This window comes from Callithrix jacchus, chromosome 10 (genome assembly GCF_049354715.1).
Source record: "Callithrix jacchus isolate 240 chromosome 10, calJac240_pri, whole genome shotgun sequence".
NCBI lineage: Eukaryota > Metazoa > Chordata > Mammalia > Primates > Cebidae > Callithrix > Callithrix jacchus.
Genome location: NC_133511.1, coordinates 128,882,419 through 128,905,158, shown reverse-complemented (window position 1 = coordinate 128,905,158; position 22,740 = coordinate 128,882,419). Strand labels below are relative to the sequence as shown.

At 45.0% G+C, this 22,740-nt stretch overlaps 1 protein-coding gene and 1 non-coding gene across 8 annotated transcripts in view; both read right to left on the bottom strand.

The window, feature by feature from the left end:
* Window positions 1–22,740, bottom strand: part of NAP1L4 (nucleosome assembly protein 1 like 4) — a 60,469-nt gene that overhangs the window by 12,188 nt on the left and 25,541 nt on the right. For all 7 annotated transcript variants that reach the window (XM_078341758.1, XM_009008682.5, XM_078341757.1 and 4 more), the window contains exons 7-10: window positions 14,677–14,808; window positions 7,024–7,095; window positions 3,568–3,707; window positions 2,220–2,365 (exon numbers count right to left, since the gene is read on the bottom strand). In XM_078341758.1, the coding sequence (XP_078197884.1) occupies window positions 2,220–2,365; window positions 3,568–3,707; window positions 7,024–7,095; window positions 14,677–14,808 (490 nt within the window). The remainder of the gene's footprint in view (window positions 1–2,219; window positions 2,366–3,567; window positions 3,708–7,023; window positions 7,096–14,676; window positions 14,809–22,740) is intronic.
* LOC118146015 (small nucleolar RNA SNORA54) lies at window positions 6,235–6,357 on the bottom strand. The gene has a single exon (XR_004731485.1). It is a non-coding gene; the product is annotated as a small nucleolar RNA SNORA54 (small nucleolar RNA).

Genomic DNA, 22,740 nt, shown 5'->3' with positions numbered 1-22,740 from the left:
TATACATGATGGTGCAGAAGAGGAAGTCCGTAGGCCTTACAAGCTGTGCGGGTTACTAAGGCACTGCATCTCAGAGAGCTGGAAATTCCACTTCGTTTGGAGGGTGCTGAAACGCCCACCAGTGCCCCCTGGAGAGTGGCGCAGCTCCTCACCGAAAGCTGATGCTTGGATGAGCTAAGCACACCAAGACAGGCAGGTTCGAACCACAATGAAGCTGTGCAACGTTCAGGTGGCATACGAGCCAAACCCGATTTTAGAAACACTTCCTACAAGACCTGGCCCTTCATCAGGAGCTGAGTGTTTACTGCTGCTTAGTCTCATACCTGCCCGTTCAATATTCACTGGGCTCTTCTGAGTCTCTCATCCCATTAAGCCACCACAACCATGGCAGCACTTTCCGCTTGCTGCTGAGGCACAAGTGTCGGGGGCATAAACACCACCCATGAGCAAGGCACGGTGCCCAAGCCTCAGTGTGCCAACATCACCCGGGGGTTTCAGACATGGGTTTGGAGCAAGACTAGGTGTCTAAATGCTGGAGCAGCATGCTCCCCAGGGGTCTCTGGCCCCAGCCATGAATCAGCACAAGGATTCTCAGCACTCAGACTTCTGGACTGGCTTTGTAGCCTGAAGGACTAAGGTGGTGCTGGACTCACTAATGTGTCCTTCAGTTCACACCACAGGAGTCCATTTTGCTTGTTTCTTCACTACCCTATTACCTACCCCCTAGCCATCCTCAATTTTTTTCACAGAACTTAACATATTTGATAGTAAGTTATGTGTTTGATCAGTTTAAAAGTGGCTTATTGATGAGACTTATATACCATAAAAGGCATACACTTTAAATGTACAACTTTATGACTTTTAGTGCATTAATTTTAGAGTTGTGCACTAATAAATTAATTTTCACATACCATTAAAGTTTTAGAACCTAAAAAAAAAAAAAAACACTTAAAAATTCCCTTGAGTCCACTATCAACTCTTTTTATTCTAAAAATTATTTTTAAATCAGTTTGAAGAAAAGTGCCTACACAAAGTCAGCGATTCCAGAAATTGAAGCCCCCTGGCTTCATGGTGGATTCACAGATCATCTCCAGAACACCCAACCCAAGTGTCTAAAAGGAACTTCCCAAAAACGGAAATTAACTTAATATCTAGCTCATGACTGCTCTTATTCCCCAAACCATATGTATTTGCGTCTTCTAGGTCCAAGGTCTAACTGCAGAAAATAGGCACCACAATTAAAACGGCAGACTCAACTCTGAAAGGCAGCTTGATAAATAGGGGTGCTGAGCTCCCAGACAAAACCGACGAAGTCAAACATTCTGTTGGAAAAGAGAGCCGCTCTGCGGCCCCACATGCAGACAAATGCTCGCTGATCATCTGCAGCAGGGGCTGGCGTCTCTTCACTTCATGTTTTTGTTCACGGGAACTGAAGAGGATATGAGTATTTTAACACTGACAAATAGCTTGACCTGCACATTCTCTCGCGATTAGGAATTTATATGAGAAATCCCCAAAAATTTACTCTTAAAATCGACTGGTCAACTTTTACTAGTTTAACGGTTTCATCTTTGTTTTACCACTTAGGAAAATATAAATTAAAAAAAAAAAAAGAGCTTCCAAGCTGTGATCTGCCGATGTTTTTCAAAAATGAAAATCCCAACTACTTGTGTTCCTCACAACACATAAATCCCAAAAAACTTCTATCACATCACACATGAACAAAATTAGGAGAAAAGGGGAACTGAGCAGATGATCCCAAAGCGGCGTGACTAAAACCAGTGCACAGCAGGAATGGGTGCCTGGAGAGCAAACCCAGCAGCTCTCCGCCAAGGCTGGGAGCGGTCCCTGGGGACACAGGAGACGGGCAGAAACGCCAGCTGGTGGACAAGGGTGTTCCAGGTGTCCAGGTGAGGAAACACAGCTTTCAGTTTTCTTAAACCCGCAAGGTTTTGCCTGGGCTGTCGCCAAGCAGAGTAAAGCTCTTCCCTTTCCTGCAGAAGATGACAATCCCACCCTTACTGTCCTAACTACCTCTGACCCAGGCATAAACTTGCCAGTGCACCAAAAGAACAGCCTGGGACACAGCAAATGTGCCCCTACTGACTACAACTGCCTGAAAGAACAGGACTAAAGTCTCCGAGCGTTAGGAATCTACCAGGTGACTAAAATTATTTTATACAAGTACAAAATGAATATTAACAACCCATCAGACTTGCCTTTCAGAGGACTGAAGAAGTTGAAAAATGACTCATTGGGTACTTGTTTCGTGATTGTTCTAACAGTGCCTCGACCCTTATGCTTCTGCTTTTTCTTGATGGTTTTGACAGTAACATTCTTTCCTTTCTTCCAGTCAATAGTACACCTGCCAGGACGAGACAGCTGCCATGAGCACACGTTCCATGAGAAAAATCCATTACAAATGCAGGCAGGAAGCAAACCACAGCTCTATGCCAAACCTGCAACACTATATAAAACCAATCTGCAAACCAAATGCAGTGGCCCATGAAGTTCACTTGGAGGTTGGCAAAAGAGAAATGGCCTGGTCCTCTTGCAAGCTGGGCGTGACCACTGCCTCAAACTTCAGACTTCTGGAACAATGGTCTCATTTTCCCAAGACATTTCATCAGGACTCTGAAATGTGTATTCTGTGTCTGCACGATACACAAGCGCTCATCCGTGGCTTCCCAAGGAAGCAGGAGTTGCTGCTGTTTCAAGGCAGCCTAAGTGAGCGGGGCAAGCTGAAAAACGAAAACAGGAGGCCACTGAGAATCCTGATGGCCAGTGAGGACCACAGTCGCCCTGGGGATGCCGGCTGAGGGCTGAGCATCGCATGCTCTCTAATGCTCAATCACTGTGGACCCAGGAAACGCCTGGCAGCACCTGAGGACTGACTGCTTAAGAACACGCTTGGAAAGACCAGGCCTTTTTCTCATATGGCCTGGCCCTGAAAAATAATCTTTCTCAATTACTCCAGAAGGACTTTTAATAACGTTCTGAATTAACAATCAGTACTTGGTTCTGGTAAAGAAGGATAATTGTTTCAAGTCAAGACCAAAACCATTTCTCAATCGAACCAACCTCCAGAAATTAATTCTAAACCAATTTCTCTCTGCAGCGATCTACAGAGACTGAATCAGTAGGAGTCAAACAAGAGCTTTGCTGCCCCCACCTATTTCCAAAGCAATTAACTGATCAATACAGGCCTGGAATGAGGCTCATTCACTCAACATATATTTACTGGCTGAGGGTAATACATCAGTTCAATTTTAAGAGCTTCAATTCGAGGTGTCTAGACAACCCGACACTTTCATCCAAATGAAGAAATCAGGCCCTGTCCCAAAGGCCTGCCTCTGCAACCATGTGACACATTTCCAGGCCCAGCCATCAAGTCCAAGCTCTGCACTACAAGCAATCGCAAACTGAAAGGCAACTCAAGTATTTGTATAGCAGGCTTTCAAGCAGATTAGAGACGGGACTTAATTCCTTGTTTCTATCTTACCCGTAAAGTGATAGAATTCTCTCGATTTTGCTTCAGAAAAACAAGGCGGAGTGACATTTTCTTACCCATCACAGTCCACGATCTCAGGGCCTTCAAAAGAAAACGGATCAGCCTTATCTGGCTCTGATTTCATCTTGTAGGTTTTCGTCAGGACCGAGTTGGTGAAGTAGTCGTTGGGTTCAAAGTGGAACTCTAACACAAAAGACTAAAAGCAGAAACTCAGAGTAAGCACTAGTTAAAATCGACAAATAACGAGGACAGAATGCTTGGCGCACACAATACTTATTAGAAGCTATTTTGGAAAAGCTCAACAGGTAGGACCATGGAACAAGTAAAACTTCTCCATCGCAGAAAAGATCAGGATGAAGTTAGAGACAAACGGTGGACAGAAGGGAGTCATTGCTTCAGTTGGCGAGTGGAGGCATGCCCCCGCCCAACAGCGGGGCTCAAGCTCTCCTAAGGAACCCCAGCTTCTCTCAGCTGCTCCCAGCCCTTGCTTCCTCCAAGGAGGGAAGGGACTAGGGGAAGGCGGGGGCACCAGCAGCCCTTCCCCTCCCCTCCTTCCATTCAGCCTCAGCCCCAGCCCCCACCCTACTGGGGGAGCCAGGGTCTATACTCTGTGCTGTGCAGTAAAAGTGGTGACCCCATAGCTTTTCTCCCAGGAAGTGAGTGGGAGGAAAGTACAAATCTCTACAAGGACAGAAAGCTCATCCTTCACTTACAAAGCACGCTACAGACCTGGAAGAGAGGTGAGCACACTGGCAAGAGGATGCAAACATGCACGCAGACACAGATCAAATCCAACAGCCAACAGCAGCAATAGACATTCACGCTCACAGGTAACACTCACACGAACACCAAAATGAGATGTCTTTCTTTGAGGCAAAATGTACAAAAATACGTAGTCCCAGCAGGATTTAGGGGTACTGGGTACACTCATATGCTGTCAACAGATTTATGAAGGATCATTTGATAATATCAAAAAATAAAAATAAAAGGCATATTCCTTGACTCAAGAATTCTATTTTGAGGAATTTGTTCTACTTAAGGAAAATACCTGGATGGATGCATCAACATGTGCCAAGACATTTACCTCATCCCTATTTATAAAAGACAAACATGGAAGATGAGCTTGGTTGAGCAATTTATAGACAGTTTACAAGGTCAATTCTGCACTCAGACAGCCTGGGTTCAAATCCCATCTCTGCCTATAGTGCTGGGCAGTTTGTGGAAGCTACTCAGCGTCTCCACGCTCTAGTTTCCTTATCTGTACACTAGAAATGACTCTCTCTGAGTTCATGGTTAATCTGTATCACTCAGAACAGAGCCAGGTTTATAGGCAAGGCTGGCTAAATGGTAGCTGTTTCTATTTTTCATTGTAATGGTAAGAACATCAATGGAGGGAAAATTAAGAGGACCAATAAAAAAAATATATATATAGAGCAAAATTTCGTCTCACACACACACACACACACAAAAAAAAAAAAAGGTATATACATTCAAACAAACCACTTCCACAAAGGAGAAGTGAAAAAATAACTTTCAAAGAAAGGCAGAGGAGGAGAGGGGGCATGAGGCTCAGGAAGTCAGAATCAGAGAGACAGTCTAGTCAGTTTCTGGAGGGATGGTGGCAGGACCTGGCTAGGAGCTCTCCACTGGCCTGGGCAAGAACAAAGTGGGTAGGGCACTGCAGATGAACCACACAACACAAAGGCCAGTCACTTGCCTGGCAAAAATCACAAGGAAAGGAAGACAGCTACAAGGAATCAGCATCAAATAAGATACCTATTTCTCTCCCCAACCCTCCAGGGCTTAAAAAAAACACACACTAACATAAAGAGGGAAGGCAAGCAGCCAACCAATGGAGAGACTGCGGATTCCAGAACTGCTCAAGGCTGTGACCACAGTGTGGACAACCAACCCAGGGCACGGGGTGACCCCATAAAACAAACGATACTGTCATACTTGTGGTCCTTCACCATGCCCGACTGTTTTTTCCCTCTTTTAAAGACCAGGTCTCCCTATGTTGCCCAGGCTGATCTCAAACTCCCAGGCTTAAGCAACCCTCCAACATCGGCCTCCTAAAGCGCTGGATTATAGGCATGAGCTACCAGGCCTAGCCTACTTTTCTATAGATAGACTCATATTTCTTCCTATTTTCCTCTCCCCTCTGCCACCCAAACACAACTGAAGACGATTCAACTGTTTAACTCCCCAACCGAAAAGTGGCTGCTGCATTCACACACACTAAGCCAGGCAAGCCATAAATATGCTAATCATGCTCACTCTTACTGGCCACTGTTAGGCAAGGCTTGGGTGTTCCCAAGCGAACAGCTTTTGAGCCTTCTAAAGCTTCATTTCCTTTGACTCAGTAATTACAATGAAAGGCATCTAAACTACGGCGGTGGCTCACACCTATAATCCTAGCGCCTTGGGAGGCCAAGGCAGGCAGATCATCTGAGGCCAGGAGTTCAAGACCAGCCTGGCCAACATGGTGAAACCCCATCTCTACTTAAAATACAAAATTAGCTGGGCGTGATGATGGACACCTGCAATCCCAGCTACTTGGGAGGCTGAGGTAGGAGAATCGCTTGAACTCGGGAGGCGGAGGTTGCAGTGAGCCAAGATCGTGCCACTGCTGAGAAGAGAAGGCAGGAAGACACTGCTGACTAGTCCCAGGTCCCCACCACCACCCACCCCCAAGATCCCTAACCCATGGCCCCTCATGCAGCATCTGTCTCCAAGACCTGAAACTGAAAGCCACCAGTCAGTCAGTCATGTGCCACTGGAAATGCTATTGCACTGGAATGGAACCCGTGAGCTACAGCCAGGCTGACAGGTTACGAACAGTGCTGCCTGGGAGAACCAGGCTGGGATGAGATAGCCTGGCGAGGCTATCCGAAGCTGAGCATATGTTTCCTCAGATAAAATAAGGGCTGACACAGTGAAGCTTGTTTTAACAACTGGCAGGCGGATCCACGCCACTAGCATTACTAGTGCAATGACACACCACAGCGAGCATTTTGTAAAGACGTGTTTCAGGACAAACCAAAGACCAGAAAGAGAAACATTCTTCAGTCCTATCTGCACTTTCTTTAAAGGGTAAAACCTAGTAGGTTCAGATTTCCGAGTAAGTGCTGATCATATACGTACATACCTCCCATCCTTTTAAACTTTAAAAATATGCATTAGACGCATGCAAACTTGAAAGACACTTGGGAAAAGAATGGTATCCTCTCCACCCAACAGGGTAAACAAACAAACTACAAGACCAAGCCCTGGCACAGTGGACACCCCCACAGACTAGGAGCTGCAACCTGACTCCTGTGTTGGTGCCCACCTGGCTCTGGGGCATCACATGGTCTCAATCACTGTCAAATCTTCCGGCAGACTCACGTCTACAGTGCCAAGCGGGACACAGAAAGGCAACGGGATCCCCATCTAACTCTCAGGGAGCAGACAGGCAATGCGGTACTGAATCTAACTCCTGATGCCAATCAGAAGGTCAAGCCAGTACTCACCATAGGCTGTCCAGGGTCAGAAAACTTCACTTTAATATCCTGAAGGTGTTTCAAGATTGGTTCATCATATTCCTAATCAAAAAGAGAAAAAACATTTCCAATGGGATTTTAAAACACAACACATCTCTCCCCAAGAGTCATGGTTGTATAGGCTCCCAGATGGTGCATCATCGGCCCTATTGGAATTCTGTCCTTGTCAAGTAGTAACTGCCAGGAAGGAACCCAAACTTATTTACCAACTCCCTGTCACAGAGAAGCAGCACCAAGATGTCCACTTTCCCTGGTGTGGAGCAACGGTGGCTAATCACGGCTAGCGAAGGACAGTGCCACTGACACTACCTGCCTGCAATACTGGGGGGCAAGGGCTTCACTGCTTTCCTGCCAGCAGCTGCCACAGCACATAGAGATCAGAAAAGCTACCAAGACTGCTGGTCCTCAGCCTCTCTAAGTAGGCAGAGCGGAAGCCTGGAAGTCAGAAGAGAAGGCTAGATCAGCTACAGCCTTGACAGCCAGCTTCCCCACCTGTGGCAATAAAGTTGTGCATGGCTTAACAACGGGGCATCTCCTGAGAAACACTGCTAGGCAATTTGTGTGCGATCATCACACACCTAGATGGTGCAGCCTACTATACACTATTGCTCCTAGGCAACAAACCTGCACAGTACGTGACTGTACTCAATACTGGAAGCAGCTGGTAACATGGAGAAGGCACAGTAAGAACATGGTTTCATAATCTTACAGGACCACTGGCCTATATGCAGTCTGTTGTTGACCAAAATGTGTTAAGTGGCTCATGATTGTATCCAAAACTCACAATACACAGGTCACTTCTTTAAGAATACTTACACAAAGTGTGTCTGATCTCTAACTTGCAGGCACCACAAGAGTGTGCAAATTCTCATCTGTGGCTGTATCATTTGACAAGTGATATTTCTTTAAACTCAGAGTTTGCCAATACCTGTCAGCTTAGAAAGTTCAAGTGAAGAAAGTCAGAAGAGGCGTGGTAAGACCTGAATCCTCCAAACCACGGCCTAGCGGCAGGTGCTCCGTTTCTAACACTGTGGTCACTTCTTTACCCCCGAGTCTGGGAACTAACCATTTTGATGCATGTCTGTGTGTAATGAATCAGGACCATGACGTCAAACATTTATTTCTGAACACTGAAAACCCGTCCTCTAGCTTTCTGAAAATATACGCTAAATTATCGTTGGCCACGTTCACCCTGCAGTGCTACAGAACAGCAGCACTGACTCCTCCTATCTTGCAGCGCTCTGTATCTGGTAACAGCCCTCTCCCTATTTATCCTCCCCCCTTTCCTTCTTAGCCTCGGTGAGCTGTTTTTGCAGCTCCCACATGAGTGTGACCACGAAGTAATTTACCTTTCTGTGCCTGACTTGCCATTAAGTGAGCCCTAATTTCCAATTCTTCTGCCATTATAGAACAAAACAGAACTAGCAACAAAAAGATACCTGCAAGTCTCTAGACAAAAAGTAACCCAAAGGCAGTTGTAAAATAGGCCACACCTGCACGCGACGTTCAGTCTCCAGCGCTGTGCGTGCTACCCACCGAAATATGCGCTGGCTCTGGATCACCAAGATAAGCATTTCACCAGCATGCTTTCCAGAGGTGGCCCTGGGAACTTCAAACTCATCCCACTCAAAGGAGCAGTACCACTGATGCTCTCCCAAACTTCATGAAATAACCACTCTGTTCTCATTTCCTCAAGCAGCCATGTACCCTGTGAGCCAAAACTTTCATGTCCAGCGCAGATATAATGCAATGCCCCACGTTTCAGACACTCAAGACGTAGGGACCAAAGGCATCTCACTTAGATTATAAAGCCACTATCTCAAATTTTCAGAACTCTACTTGGAGAAATATATTTCAACAATTCCCAAATTTAGAACAAAGGGACTTAGAGTCAACCCATCTTTGGGATTTAATATTGGACCAAAATGAGCGGGGCGCAGTGGTGCACACCTGTAGCCCAAGCTGCTGGGGAGGATCACCTGAGGCCAGGAGAATGAAAGAGCAGTACACTATGTGCCTATGAAAAGCCACATCAGTGGCTCTATCGACCTCTAAGCTGGGCACCACAGCAAGACCACGTCCCTTAAAAACGAGAGGGCTTCTCTCAAAAAATGGCAGACTTCAAAACCAGCCATTAAAAGACCATTGTTAAAAAAATCCAAATAGAACATGCTACCATTACCTGCCATGTATGAGGTTACAAATAACATTTCTTCAGTCTCTGCTATTAAATGAATACTCTATCAACTCCTGCACATCTTTTAAAGCTTTTAAAACAAAAAGCAGTAAGACACTTCAGGGCTGAAATACAGAGCACTGACACTAACAGAGGTGCTGGGAGAATGAGAAGGGACACCCCGTTAAAATGTGGCCAAATGCCCCTCTGTGCTGTCAAAACCCAATGCCGTAACTAACCAGATTGCCACACGCACAGGAGAGGACGCCAAACCTGTTCAAGTCACCTAACTCCAGCTCCCAAACCCTGTATCACCACACCCTCAATCCCAGGTGTAGATGCTCCAAGCCTGCAGGGCAAGCATCACCCCAGGACACGTGAGACAGGCAGCCCCACAGAACCAGAATCTGCACTTCCACACCACTCCCCGTGTCCCCGAAGTCTGAGAAGAAATAACCTACAAGCCAATCTTTCCCCCTGCTCCCTGCCATGGGATTCTCAACTCTCAAGGAGCCACATGAGGACTTCCTAAAACCACCTCAAAACTCTCAATGCCTTGGTGATCGATGAGGCATTCAGTTTTTTCTGGTTTTCAAAGCTGCTCAGGTGATTGTGCTATACAGTCAGGGGAGACTACGGCTCTGGTACACATTACTTAATTTTTCCAATAAAATTCTGGCTCATGGCATTCTTTTAAAAGTATGGTCTAGTAGTCTTAAATTCTACCTTTTTATATGAAAAGGAAGCTCAGATCAGGAAAACCAAGGCTGTTCTACTGTAGATGCTTTTTGGTCTGGAAGGAGAGTCAGAAATGCATCATCCTTTCCGTATTTTCTTAACTTTTGGCTTAGGACAAAGGATAAGCACTAAAGAAGAGAGGCAGCAGAGGCAGCAGTGGGGTACATTTCTGAAGACTTTAAAAACGTAGCTGTAAAATCCTGTGCAAATAACCATAGGGCAGTTTGCAAGGGACAGTGGCTATGCTCTGGACGGGAGAAGCACTGTCCACACAAGCAGAGCCTGGAGCTGTCCTGAGCAAGTCTGAATGCAGACGTGCTGTTTCTGGGGACTCTGGAGCAATGAAAACCAACAAGCAAGTCAGTCAGTGAGACTTAAGGCAAGACTTGTTTCTGTATTCTAGAAACTTCTATTAACAACTCATTTCAGGGAAAACCAAATTTCTTATCTTTTTTTTCTTTTTTTTATGTTTAGGAATGGTGGACTAAGAATCTGCTTGGAATTTCTGAGCATGTGAGTGACATCTGCTTAACTGTGCCAGTGCTTCACTGATCTAGGGGAAGCTGTTTAGCTGGGGAACCTCTGATCTCAGTATTCTGAGGTCTTTTCTGTCCCAGAGAAGACTTTTCCAAATTCTTTTCTGAGGGATTGAAGGACTGGCTGCAGTTTTCTGGGTGCTCAGACGGCCATGATAGGGAGGGGTGGTCCTTGGCCTTCATTCTATATATTTCACCCAATGCCCTGTTTTCCCTCTGGTTTCCTGCCTTCAGTCTGCCTGTGTTCCCTAGTCCAGGTGTCCTCTGTTTACTGTTTCCAGGGCATACATTTCCATTTATTTGCTGGGGTGAAGAAGAGTCAGTAGTTCAGCTCTGTGCTGTAGGGAGTGTTAGGTATCTGAGTGCCTTTTTATTTTAATTTTGAGACGGTGTCTCTCTCTGTGGTCCAGGCTGGTATAGTATAGTAGTGTGATCACAGCTCACTGCAGCCTCAGCCTTTCAGGCTCAAGAGTAGCTGGGACTTTAGCCTCCCTAAGGGACTAAGTAGCTGGGACTACAGGCAAGCAGTGCCATGCCTGGCTAATTTTTTTTTTTTTTTTTTTTTAATTCTCCACAATCTTAAGTTTTGTCTTTTTTTTTTTTAATGAAAGAAAGAAAGAAAGAGAAAAGGGGGGGGAGAGAACAGGAGTCTTGCTCTATTGCCCAGGCTGCAATGCAATCTAAAAGTAGGTATTAAAAACCTCTTTTATGCTGATAATTGTGCTTAACAGCAGAGACAGGAAGGAATAAGGAAAGAAAATAACAAACCAACAGCCAACCAATATTTCGTTTAAATTTGTGAAATGCTGTGCAAATGCTGAAGAGTGATTTGCTTCCATTTGTGTGGTTACTTTCAAAATAGGTGTAATGTGATACTAAAAAAAAATGTATGTTCTGTGAATCTGGGGTGAAGAATTCTGTAAATATTCACTGAGTTTACTTGTTCCAGGTCTGAGTTCAAATTATAAATGTCCCTGTTAATTTTCTATCTCGATCCGCCAAATATTAACAATGTGGTGTCAAAGTCTCCCACTATTATTGTGCGGGAGTCCAAGTCTCTTTCTAGGTCACTGAAAACTTGTCCTATGTATCTGGGTGTTCCTATATTGGGTGAATATATATATTTATGATCATTGACTACTGTTGTTGCATTGATCCTTTTACCATTATGTAATGTCCTTCTTTGTTTCTTTTAGTCTTTGTTACTATTAAAGTCTATTTTGTCAGAGAGGAAAGTTACAACTCCTGTTTTTTTTTTTTCCTCCTCTCCATTTGATTGGTGAGTCTTCCTCCAACCTTTTGTTTTGAGTCTTTGTGTGTCCTTGCTTATGAGATGGATCTGGATACAGCGTACCGATGGGTTTTGACTTTTTATTCAGTTTACATGTCTGTGTCTTTGATTGGGGCATTTAATCCATTTAAATTTAGGATTAATATTGATATTTGTGAGTTTAATATTGTCATCTAATGCTAGCTGGCTATTTTGCCCATTAGTTGATACAGATTCTTCATTATGGAGGTATTCTTTACCTTTTGGTAAGTTTTTGGGATGACTGATACTGGTTGGTTCTTTCTGTGTGTAGTGCTTCTTTCAGAAGCTCTTGTAAAGCAGGCCTGGTGGTGATGAAATCTCTGAGTGCTTGCTTGTTTGTGAAAAATTTTATTTTTCCTTCATTTATGAAGCTTAGTTATGAGATTCTGGGTTGAATATTCTTTTCTTTGAGGATACTGAATATTGATCCCCACTCTCTTCCAGTTTGTAGGGTTTCAGCTGAGAGATCTGCTGTGAGTCTGATAGGCTTCCCTTTATGGGTAACCTGACCTTTCTCTCTAGCTGCCCTTAGAATTTTCTCCTTTATTTCAACCCTGGTGAATCTAACAATTATGTGTCTTGGGGTTGCTCTACTTGAGGAATATCTTTGTGGTGTTCTCTGTATTACCTGGAGATGAGTATTGTCCCACCTTACTAGGTTAGGAAACTTTTCCTGAATAATATCCTGAAGAATATTTTCCAGCTTGGATTCATTCTCTTCATGACATTCAGGTACACCTATCAAATGTAAATTAGGTCTTTTCACATAGTCCCATATTTCTTGGAGACGTTGCTCATTCCTTTTTACTCTTTCTTCTCTAATCTTGTCTTCTCATTTCATTTCATTAACTTGGTCTTCGACCTCTGATATACTGTCTTCTACTTGATCATTTCGAGGTTAAAACCTGTGCATACTTCGCGGCATTCTCATATTGTATTCTTCAGTTCCATTAATTCACTTATATTCCTCTCTAAATTGTCTATTCTCGTTAGGATTTCGTCAAACCTTTTTTCAACATTCTTAGTTTCTTTACATTGGGCTAGAACATGTTCTTTTAACTCACAGAAGTTTCTTATTATCCACCTTCTGAAGCCTAATTCTGTTATTGGAATGCACTCATTCTCCATCAGGCCTTGTTCCCTTGTTGATGAGGAACTGTGATCCTCTGTAGAGGGAGAGGCATTCTGATTTTGAGTATTCTCAGCCTTTTTATGCTGGTTTCTTCCCGTCATTGTAAATTTATCCACCTGTCGTCTTTGTAATTACTGACTTTCAAATTAGGTCTCTGAGTGGACGTCCACCTTGTTAATTCCCAGCGCCGAAATCTGAGCAACCCACTGGCTAAAACAGCAGCGTTAAGATTCTTGCTGCTTTTCTGCCCAGGAATCTCCGGTCTGGCTTCCCTCCTGAATCCCTTCTTCAATCAGCTGAATGGGCAACTCTGCCTTCGCTGAGCTCCAAACGTTGACCAAAAGGGGACCCAGTCTGCACCCTTTACTCTGCACCAAGAACTGCCGTGCCAGCCACAAGAGTCACGCTGGCGACCCGTGGGTCTCCTCCGCTGGGAATCTCCTGGTCCATGAGCAGCAAAAATTCATCTGAAAGTGTGGTGTCCTCTCGTTCTCTGCGCTTTCACTGCGAGCTACAAGCCTGAGCTGCTAGTGATCGGCCACCTTGGGTCAAATTTGTTATATTTTAATTTGTTCACCATTTCACCATAAAAAGTAAAATGTCAAGGCAAGACGAAAACAGAAAGGTTGGGTATATATATATTTTTTAAGACAGGGTCTCACTCTGCAACCCACCAGGCTGGAGTGCAGTGGCATGATTATGGCTCACCACAGCCTTGACCTCCTGGGCTCAGGTGATCCTCCTGCCTCAGCCTCCCAAGGAGCTGGGACCACAGGCGCACACCATCACGCCCAGCTAACTTCTGTAATTTTTTGCAGAGATGGAATTTCGTCATGCTGCCCAGGCTGGTCTCAAACGATCTGCGCACCTCAGCCTCCCAAAGTGCTGGGGCTACAGACATGAGCCACCATGCCTGGCCTTAAAAAAAAAAAAAAAAGTACTTTTTCAAAAGAAATGTTCAGAAAACATTAGCAACTTGTTCAAAAATTAGAGATGTGTGTACACACACCCTTCATCCCTTCAAAATTAATCATCCTACTCTGACGCTTTCCTGAGAACTCACATCACAGTAAGATTGGAGGTGGGCTTTGAATCTATTCACAGGCTTCCCCACAGGCAAGGCAAGAGACTTTTATAGGGGGTAAAAGGTAAGGAACTGACTGGAAAGTTTTGGATGAGACTCAGAGGTGCCTGGCTTTCTACCAAAAGCTGCCAAAGACAGCATCGAAGTGGTTTATTCACCACTGTGACTAAACCATTCACTGTGAGATGAGGACTGCTCACCAGAGGCCCTAGTCAAAGAAAGTGCCCCTCCGCCCACCATGAACCACCTTTCAAAGGCCAAGTTCAGTGCTTCAGAAATACCATAGATAAGTAATGTTAGAAGACTACCACACAGGCTGGATGTGGTGGCTCACACCTGTAATCCCAGCACTTTGGAAGGCTGAGGCAGGCAGACCACAAGGTCAGGAGATCAAGACCACCCTGGCCAACACGGTGAAACCCCATCTCTACTAAACATACAAAAATTAGTTGGGTGTGGTGGCACGTGCCTGTAAGCCCAGCTACTAGGGAAGGGGAGGCAGGAGAACGGCTTGAACCACACAGTCAGAGGTTGCTGTGAGCCAAGATTGCACCACCGCACTCCAGCCTGGCAACAGAGTGAGACTCCCTGTCTTAAAAAAAAAAAAAAAAAAGTCATTTCTCTACAACTTAGAAATGTGCTTACCTGGACTAATTCACTTAGCATATCTACATTTCTAAAGATGGTAAACCAGAACTCTGGAATTCCTTTGGGATTTGGCTCTTCAGCTGTTGCCGCCTCTTTTTCTGTTATGACTACTTTATTTTTCACATCTCCCTAAAAAAAAAAAAAAAGATGCAAATAAATCACAAAAATACAAATTTACAAATAACTCAGTGGCTTAATGCCAAATATCATTTCCAAATCCTGTCTTATCTCCCATCAGAAACCTTTCTGAGTCTGCATCTCCAAACCACTCACTGGGCCATGTGACATTTTTCACGTGTTTCTGAGGAAAAAGCATTCAAGACATTACATCCACATGGAATTCCACGATATGATCTCACATCAACGGTGAAAAACTAAAGAGACGAAAAAGTGCCACCAACTCTGGGAAAGGCCACCCAGCGCTAGCTCTGTGAGGTGCCACCTTGAGACAACTGTCACCACAAAGGCAGATGCAAAGACTGTACCTCAACCTTAGGGAGATGCAACACAAATATGCAGAACAACTATCACTGAGTGAAAAAAGTCCAGTGCAAGGATAAATAGTTCACCTGGACTAATAATCTGACTTCCGGTTAAAATTTGCGGGGCGGGGGGGCAGGAAGTTGAAGAAAAAAAAAGTAATAATTTGCTGCAGCAAGAAAGTACTCAGCAACTTACCCAGTTCTAAGGAAACGGCTACAGATGCCGTTTCACGGACACTATGCAACCATCAGAAAGTACTCAGCAACTTACCCAGTTCTAAGGAAACGGCTACAGACGCCGTTTCACGGACACTATGCAACCATCAGAAAGTACTCATAACTTACCCAGTTCTAAGGAAACGGCTACAGACGCCGTTTCACGGACACTATGCAACCATCAGAAAGTACTCATAACTTACCCAGTTCTAAGGAAATGGCTACAGACGCCGTTTCACGGACACTATGCAACCATCAGAAAGTACTCATAACTTACCCAGTTCTAAGGAAACGGCTACAGACGCGGTTTCACGGACACTATGCAACCATCAGAAAGTACTCAGCAACTTACCCAGTTCTAAGGAAATGGCTACAGACGCCGTTTCACGGACACTATGCAACCATCAGAAAGTACTCAGCAACTTACCCAGTTCTAAGGAAACGGCTACAGACGCCGTTTCACGGACACTATGCAACCATCAGAAAGTACTCATAACTTAGCCAGTTCTAAGGAAACGGCTACAGACGCCGTTTCACGGACACTATGCAACCATCAGAAAGTACTCATAACTTACCCAGTTCTAAGGAAATGGCTACAGACGCCGTTTCACGGACACTATGCAACCATCAGAAAGTGACCAGAAAGTACTCAGCAACTTACCCAGTTCTAAGGAAATGGCTACAGACGCCGTTTCACGGACACTATGCAACCATCAGAAAGTACTCATAACTTACCCAGTTCTAAGGAAATGGCTACAGACGCCGTTTCACGGACACTATGCAACCATCAGAAAGTACTCATAACTTACCCAGTTCTAAGGAAATGGCTACAGACGCCGTTTCACGGACACTATGCAACCATCAGAAAGTACTCATAACTTACCCAGTTCTAAGGAAATGGCTACAGACGCCGTTTCACGGACACTATGCAACCATCAGAAAGTACTCATAACTTACCCAGTTCTAAGGAAATGGCTACAGACGCCGTTTCACGGACACTATGCAACCATCAGAAAGTACTCATAACTTACCCAGTTCTAAGGAAATGGCTACAGACGCCGTTTCACGGACACTATGCAACCATCAGAAAGTACTCATAACTTACCCAGTTCTAAGGAAATGGCTACAGACGCCGTTTCACGGACACTATGCAACCATCAGAAAGTACTCATAACTTACCCAGTTCTAAGGAAATGGCTACAGACGCCGTTTCACGGACACTATGCAACCATCAGAAAGTACTCATAACTTACCCAGTTCTAAGGAAACGGCTACAGACGCCGTTTCACGGACACTATGCAACCATCAGAAAGTACTCAGCAACTTACCCAGTTCTAAGGAAACGGCTACAGACGCCGTTTCACGGACACTATGCAACCATCAGAAAGTACTCATAACTTACCCAGTTCTAAGGAAATGGTTACAGACGCCGTTTCACGGACACTATGCAACCATCAGAAAGTACTCAGCAACTTACCCAGTTCTAAGGAAACGGCTACAGACGCCGTTTCACGGACACTATGCAACCGTCAGAAAGTACTCATAACTTACCCAGTTCTAAGGAAATGGCTACAGACGCCGTTTCACGGACACTATGCAACCATCAGAAAGTACTCAGCAACTTACCCAGTTCTAAGGAAATGGCTACAGACGCCGTTTCACGGACACTATGCAACCATCAGAAAGTACTCAGCAACTTACCCAGTTCTAAGGAAACGGCTACAGACGCCGTTTCACGGACACTATGCAACCATCAGAAAGTACTCATAACTTACCCAGTTCTAAGGAAATGGCTACAGACGCCGTTTCACGGACACTATGCAACCATCAGAAAGTACTCATAACTTACCCAGTTCTAAGGAAACGGCTACAGACGCGGTTTCACGGACACTATGCAACCATCAGAAAGTACTCAGCAACTTACCCAGTTCTAAGGAAATGGCTACAGACGCCGTTTCACGGACACTATGCAACCATCAGAAAGTACTCAGCAACTTACCCAGTTCTAAGGAAACGGCTACAGACGCCGTTTCACGGACACTATGCAACCATCAGAAAGTACTCATAACTTACCCAGTTCTAAGGAAACGGCTACAGACGCCGTTTCACGGACACTATGCAACCATCAGAAAGTACTCATAACTTACCCAGTTCTAAGGAAATGGCTACAGACGCCGTTTCACGGACACTATGCAACCATCAGAAAGTGACCAGAAAGTACTCAGCAACTTACCCAGTTCTAAGGAAATGGCTACAGACGCCGTTTCACGGACACTATGCAACCATCAGAAAGTACTCATAACTTACCCAGTTCTAAGGAAATGGCTACAGACGCCGTTTCACGGACACTATGCAACCATCAGAAAGTACTCATAACTTACCCAGTTCTAAGGAAATGGCTACAGACGCCGTTTCACGGACACTATGCAACCATCAGAAAGTACTCATAACTTACCCAGTTCTAAGGAAATGGCTACAGACGCCGTTTCACGGACACTATGCAACCATCAGAAAGTACTCATAACTTACCCAGTTCTAAGGAAATGGCTACAGACGCCGTTTCACGGACACTATGCAACCATCAGAAAGTACTCATAACTTACCCAGTTCTAAGGAAATGGCTACAGACGCCGTTTCACGGACACTATGCAACCATCAGAAAGTACTCATAACTTACCCAGTTCTAAGGAAATGGCTACAGACGCCGTTTCACGGACACTATGCAACCATCAGAAAGTACTCATAACTTACCCAGTTCTAAGGAAACGGCTACAGACGCCGTTTCACGGACACTATGCAACCATCAGAAAGTACTCATAACTTACCCAGTTCTAAGGAAACGGCTACAGACGCCGTTTCACGGACACTATGCAACCATCAGAAAGTACTCAGCAACTTACCCAGTTCTAAGGAAACGGCTACAGACGCCGTTTCACGGACACTATGCAACCATCAGAAAGTACTCATAACTTACCCAGTTCTAAGGAAATGGTTACAGACGCCGTTTCACGGACACTATGCAACCATCAGAAAGTACTCAGCAACTTACCCAGTTCTAAGGAAACGGCTACAGACGCCGTTTCACGGACACTATGCAACCGTCAGAAAGTACTCATAACTTACCCAGTTCTAAGGAAATGGCTACAGACGCCGTTTCACGGACACTATGCAACCATCAGAAAGTACTCAGCAACTTACCCAGTTCTAAGGAAATGGCTACAGACGCCGTTTCACGGACACTATGCAACCATCAGAAAGTACTCAGCAACTTACCCAGTTCTAAGGAAACGGCTACAGACGCCGTTTCACGGACACTATGCAACCATCAGAAAGTACTCATAACTTACCCAGTTCTAAGGAAATGGCTACAGACGCCGTTTCACGGACACTATGCAACCATCAGAAAGTACTCATAACTTACCCAGTTCTAAGGAAATGGCTACAGACGCCGTTTCACGGACACTATGCAACCATCAGAAAGTGACCAGAAAGTACTCAGCAACTTACCCAGTTCTAAGGAAACGGCTACAGACGCCGTTTCACGGACACTATGCAACCATCAGAAAGTACTCATAACTTACCCAGTTCTAAGGAAATGGCTACAGACGCCGTTTCACGGACACTATGCAACCATCAGAAAGTACTCATAACTTACCCAGTTCTAAGGAAATGGCTACAGACGCCGTTTCACGGACACTATGCAACCATCAGAAAGTACTCAGCAACTTACCCAGTTCTAAGGAAACGGCTACAGACGCCGTTTCACGGACACTATGCAACCATCAGAAAGTACTCATAACTTACCCAGTTCTAAGGAAATGGTTACAGACGCCGTTTCACGGACACTATGCAACCATCAGAAAGTACTCAGCAACTTACCCAGTTCTAAGGAAACGGCTACAGACGCCGTTTCACGGACACTATGCAACCATCAGAAAGTACTCATAACTTACCCAGTTCTAAGGAAACGGCTACAGACGCCGTTTCACGGACACTATGCAACCATCAGAAAGTACTCAGCAACTTACCCAGTTCTAAGGAAATGGCTACAGACGCAGTTTCACGGACACTATGCAACCATCAGAAAGTACTCAGCAACTTACCCAGTTCTAAGGAAATGGCTACAGACGCAGTTTCACGGACACTATGCAACCATCAGAAAGTACTCAGCAACTTACCCAGTTCTAAGGAAACGGCTACAGACGCAGTTTCACGGACACTATGCAACCATCAGAAAGTACTCAGCAACTTACCCAGTTCTAAGGAAACGGCTACAGACGCCGTTTCACGGACACTATGCAACCATCAGAAAGTACTCAGTAACTAACCCAGTTCTGAGGAAACGGCTACAGACGCCGTTTCACGGACACTATGCAACCATCAGAAAGTACTCAGCAACTTACCCAGTTCTAAGGAAATGGCTACAGACGCCGTTTCACGGACACTATGCAACCATCAGAAAGTGACCAGAAAGTACTCAGCAACTTACCCAGTTCTAAGGAAACGGCTACAGACGCCGTTTCACGGACACTATGCAACCATCAGAAAGTACTCATAACTTACCCAGTTCTAAGTAAATGGCTACAGACGCCGTTTCACGGACACTATGCAACCATCAGAAAGTACTCATAACTTACCCAGTTCTAAGGAAATGGCTACAGACGCCGTTTCACGGACACTATGCAACCATCAGAAAGTACTCATAACTTACCCAGTTCTAAGGAAATGGCTACAGACGCCATTTCACGGACACTATGCAACCATCAGAAAGTACTCAGCAACTTACCCAGTTCTAAGGAAACGGCTACAGACGCCGTTTCACGGACACTATGCAACCATCAGAAAGTACTCATAACTTACCCAGTTCTAAGGAAATGGTTACAGACGCCGTTTCACGGACACTATGCAACCATCAGAAAGTACTCAGCAACTTACCCAGTTCTAAGGAAACGGCTACAGACGCCGTTTCACGGACACTATGCAACCGTCAGAAAGTACTCATAACTTACCCAGTTCTAAGGAAATGGCTACAGACGCCGTTTCACGGACACTATGCAACCATCAGAAAGTACTCAGCAACTTACCCAGTTCTAAGGAAATGGCTACAGACGCCGTTTCACGGACACTATGCAACCATCAGAAAGTACTCAGCAACTTACCCAGTTCTAAGGAAACGGCTACAGACGCCGTTTCACGGACACTATGCAACCATCAGAAAGTACTCATAACTTACCCAGTTCTAAGGAAATGGCTACAGACGCCGTTTCACGGACACTATGCAACCATCAGAAAGTACTCATAACTTACCCAGTTCTAAGGAAATGGCTACAGACGCCGTTTCACGGACACTATGCAACCATCAGAAAGTGACCAGAAAGTACTCAGCAACTTACCCAGTTCTAAGGAAACGGCTACAGACGCCGTTTCACGGACACTATGCAACCATCAGAAAGTACTCATAACTTACCCAGTTCTAAGGAAATGGCTACAGACGCCGTTTCACGGACACTATGCAACCATCAGAAAGTACTCATAACTTACCCAGTTCTAAGGAAATGGCTACAGACGCCGTTTCACGGACACTATGCAACCATCAGAAAGTACTCAGCAACTTACCCAGTTCTAAGGAAACGGCTACAGACGCCGTTTCACGGACACTATGCAACCATCAGAAAGTACTCATAACTTACCCAGTTCTAAGGAAATGGTTACAGACGCCGTTTCACGGACACTATGCAACCCTCAGAAAGTACTCAGCAACTTACCCAGTTCTAAGGAAACGGCTACAGACGCCGTTTCACGGACACTATGCAACCATCAGAAAGTACTCATAACTTACCCAGTTCTAAGGAAACGGCTACAGACGCCGTTTCACGGACACTATGCAACCATCAGAAAGTACTCAGCAACTTACCCAGTTCTAAGGAAATGGCTACAGACGCAGTTTCATGGACACTATGCAACCATCAGAAAGTACTCAGCAACTTACCCAGTTCTAAGGAAATGGCTACAGACGCAGTTTCACGGACACTATGCAACCATCAGAAAGTACTCATAACTTACCCAGTTCTAAGGAAATGGCTACAGACGCCGTTTCACGGACACTATGCAACCATCAGAAAGTACTCAGCAACTTACCCAGTTCTAAGGAAATGGCTACAGACGCCGTTTCACGGACACTATGCAACCATCAGAAAGTACTCAGCAACTTACCCAGTTCTAAGGAAACGGCTACAGACGCCGTTTCACGGACACTATGCAACCATCAGAAAGTACTCATAACTTACCCAGTTCTAAGGAAATGGTTACAGACGCCGTTTCACGGACACTATGCAACCATCAGAAAGTACTCAGCAACTTACCCAGTTCTAAGGAAACGGCTACAGACGCCGTTTCACGGACACTATGCAACCATCAGAAAGTACTCATAACTTACCCAGTTCTAAGGAAACGGCTACAGACGCCGTTTCACGGACACTATGCAACCATCAGAAAGTACTCAGCAACTTACCCAGTTCTAAGGAAATGGCTACAGACGCAGTTTCACGGACACTATGCAACCATCAGAAAGTACTCAGCAACTTACCCAGTTCTAAGGAAATGGCTACAGACGCAGTTTCACGGACACTATGCAACCATCAGAAAGTACTCAGCAACTTACCCAGTTCTAAGGAAACGGCTACAGACGCAGTTTCACGGACACTATGCAACCATCAGAAAGTACTCAGCAACTTACCCAGTTCTAAGGAAACGGCTACAGACGCCGTTTCACGGACACTATGCAACCATCAGAAAGTACTCAGTAACTAACCCAGTTCTGAGGAAACGGCTACAGACGCCGTTTCACGGACACTATGCAACCATCAGAAAGTACTCAGCAACTTACCCAGTTCTAAGGAAATGGCTACAGACGCCGTTTCACGGACACTATGCAACCATCAGAAAGTGACCAGAAAGTACTCAGCAACTTACCCAGTTCTAAGGAAACGGCTACAGACGCCGTTTCACGGACACTATGCAACCATCAGAAAGTACTCATAACTTACCCAGTTCTAAGTAAATGGCTACAGACGCCGTTTCACGGACACTATGCAACCATCAGAAAGTACTCATAACTTACCCAGTTCTAAGGAAATGGCTACAGACGCCGTTTCACGGACACTATGCAACCATCAGAAAGTACTCATAACTTACCCAGTTCTAAGGAAATGGCTACAGACGCCATTTCACGGACACTATGCAACCATCAGAAAGTACTCAGCAACTTACCCAGTTCTAAGGAAACGGCTACAGACGCCGTTTCACGGACACTATGCAACCATCAGAAAGTACTCATAACTTACCCAGTTCTAAGGAAATGGTT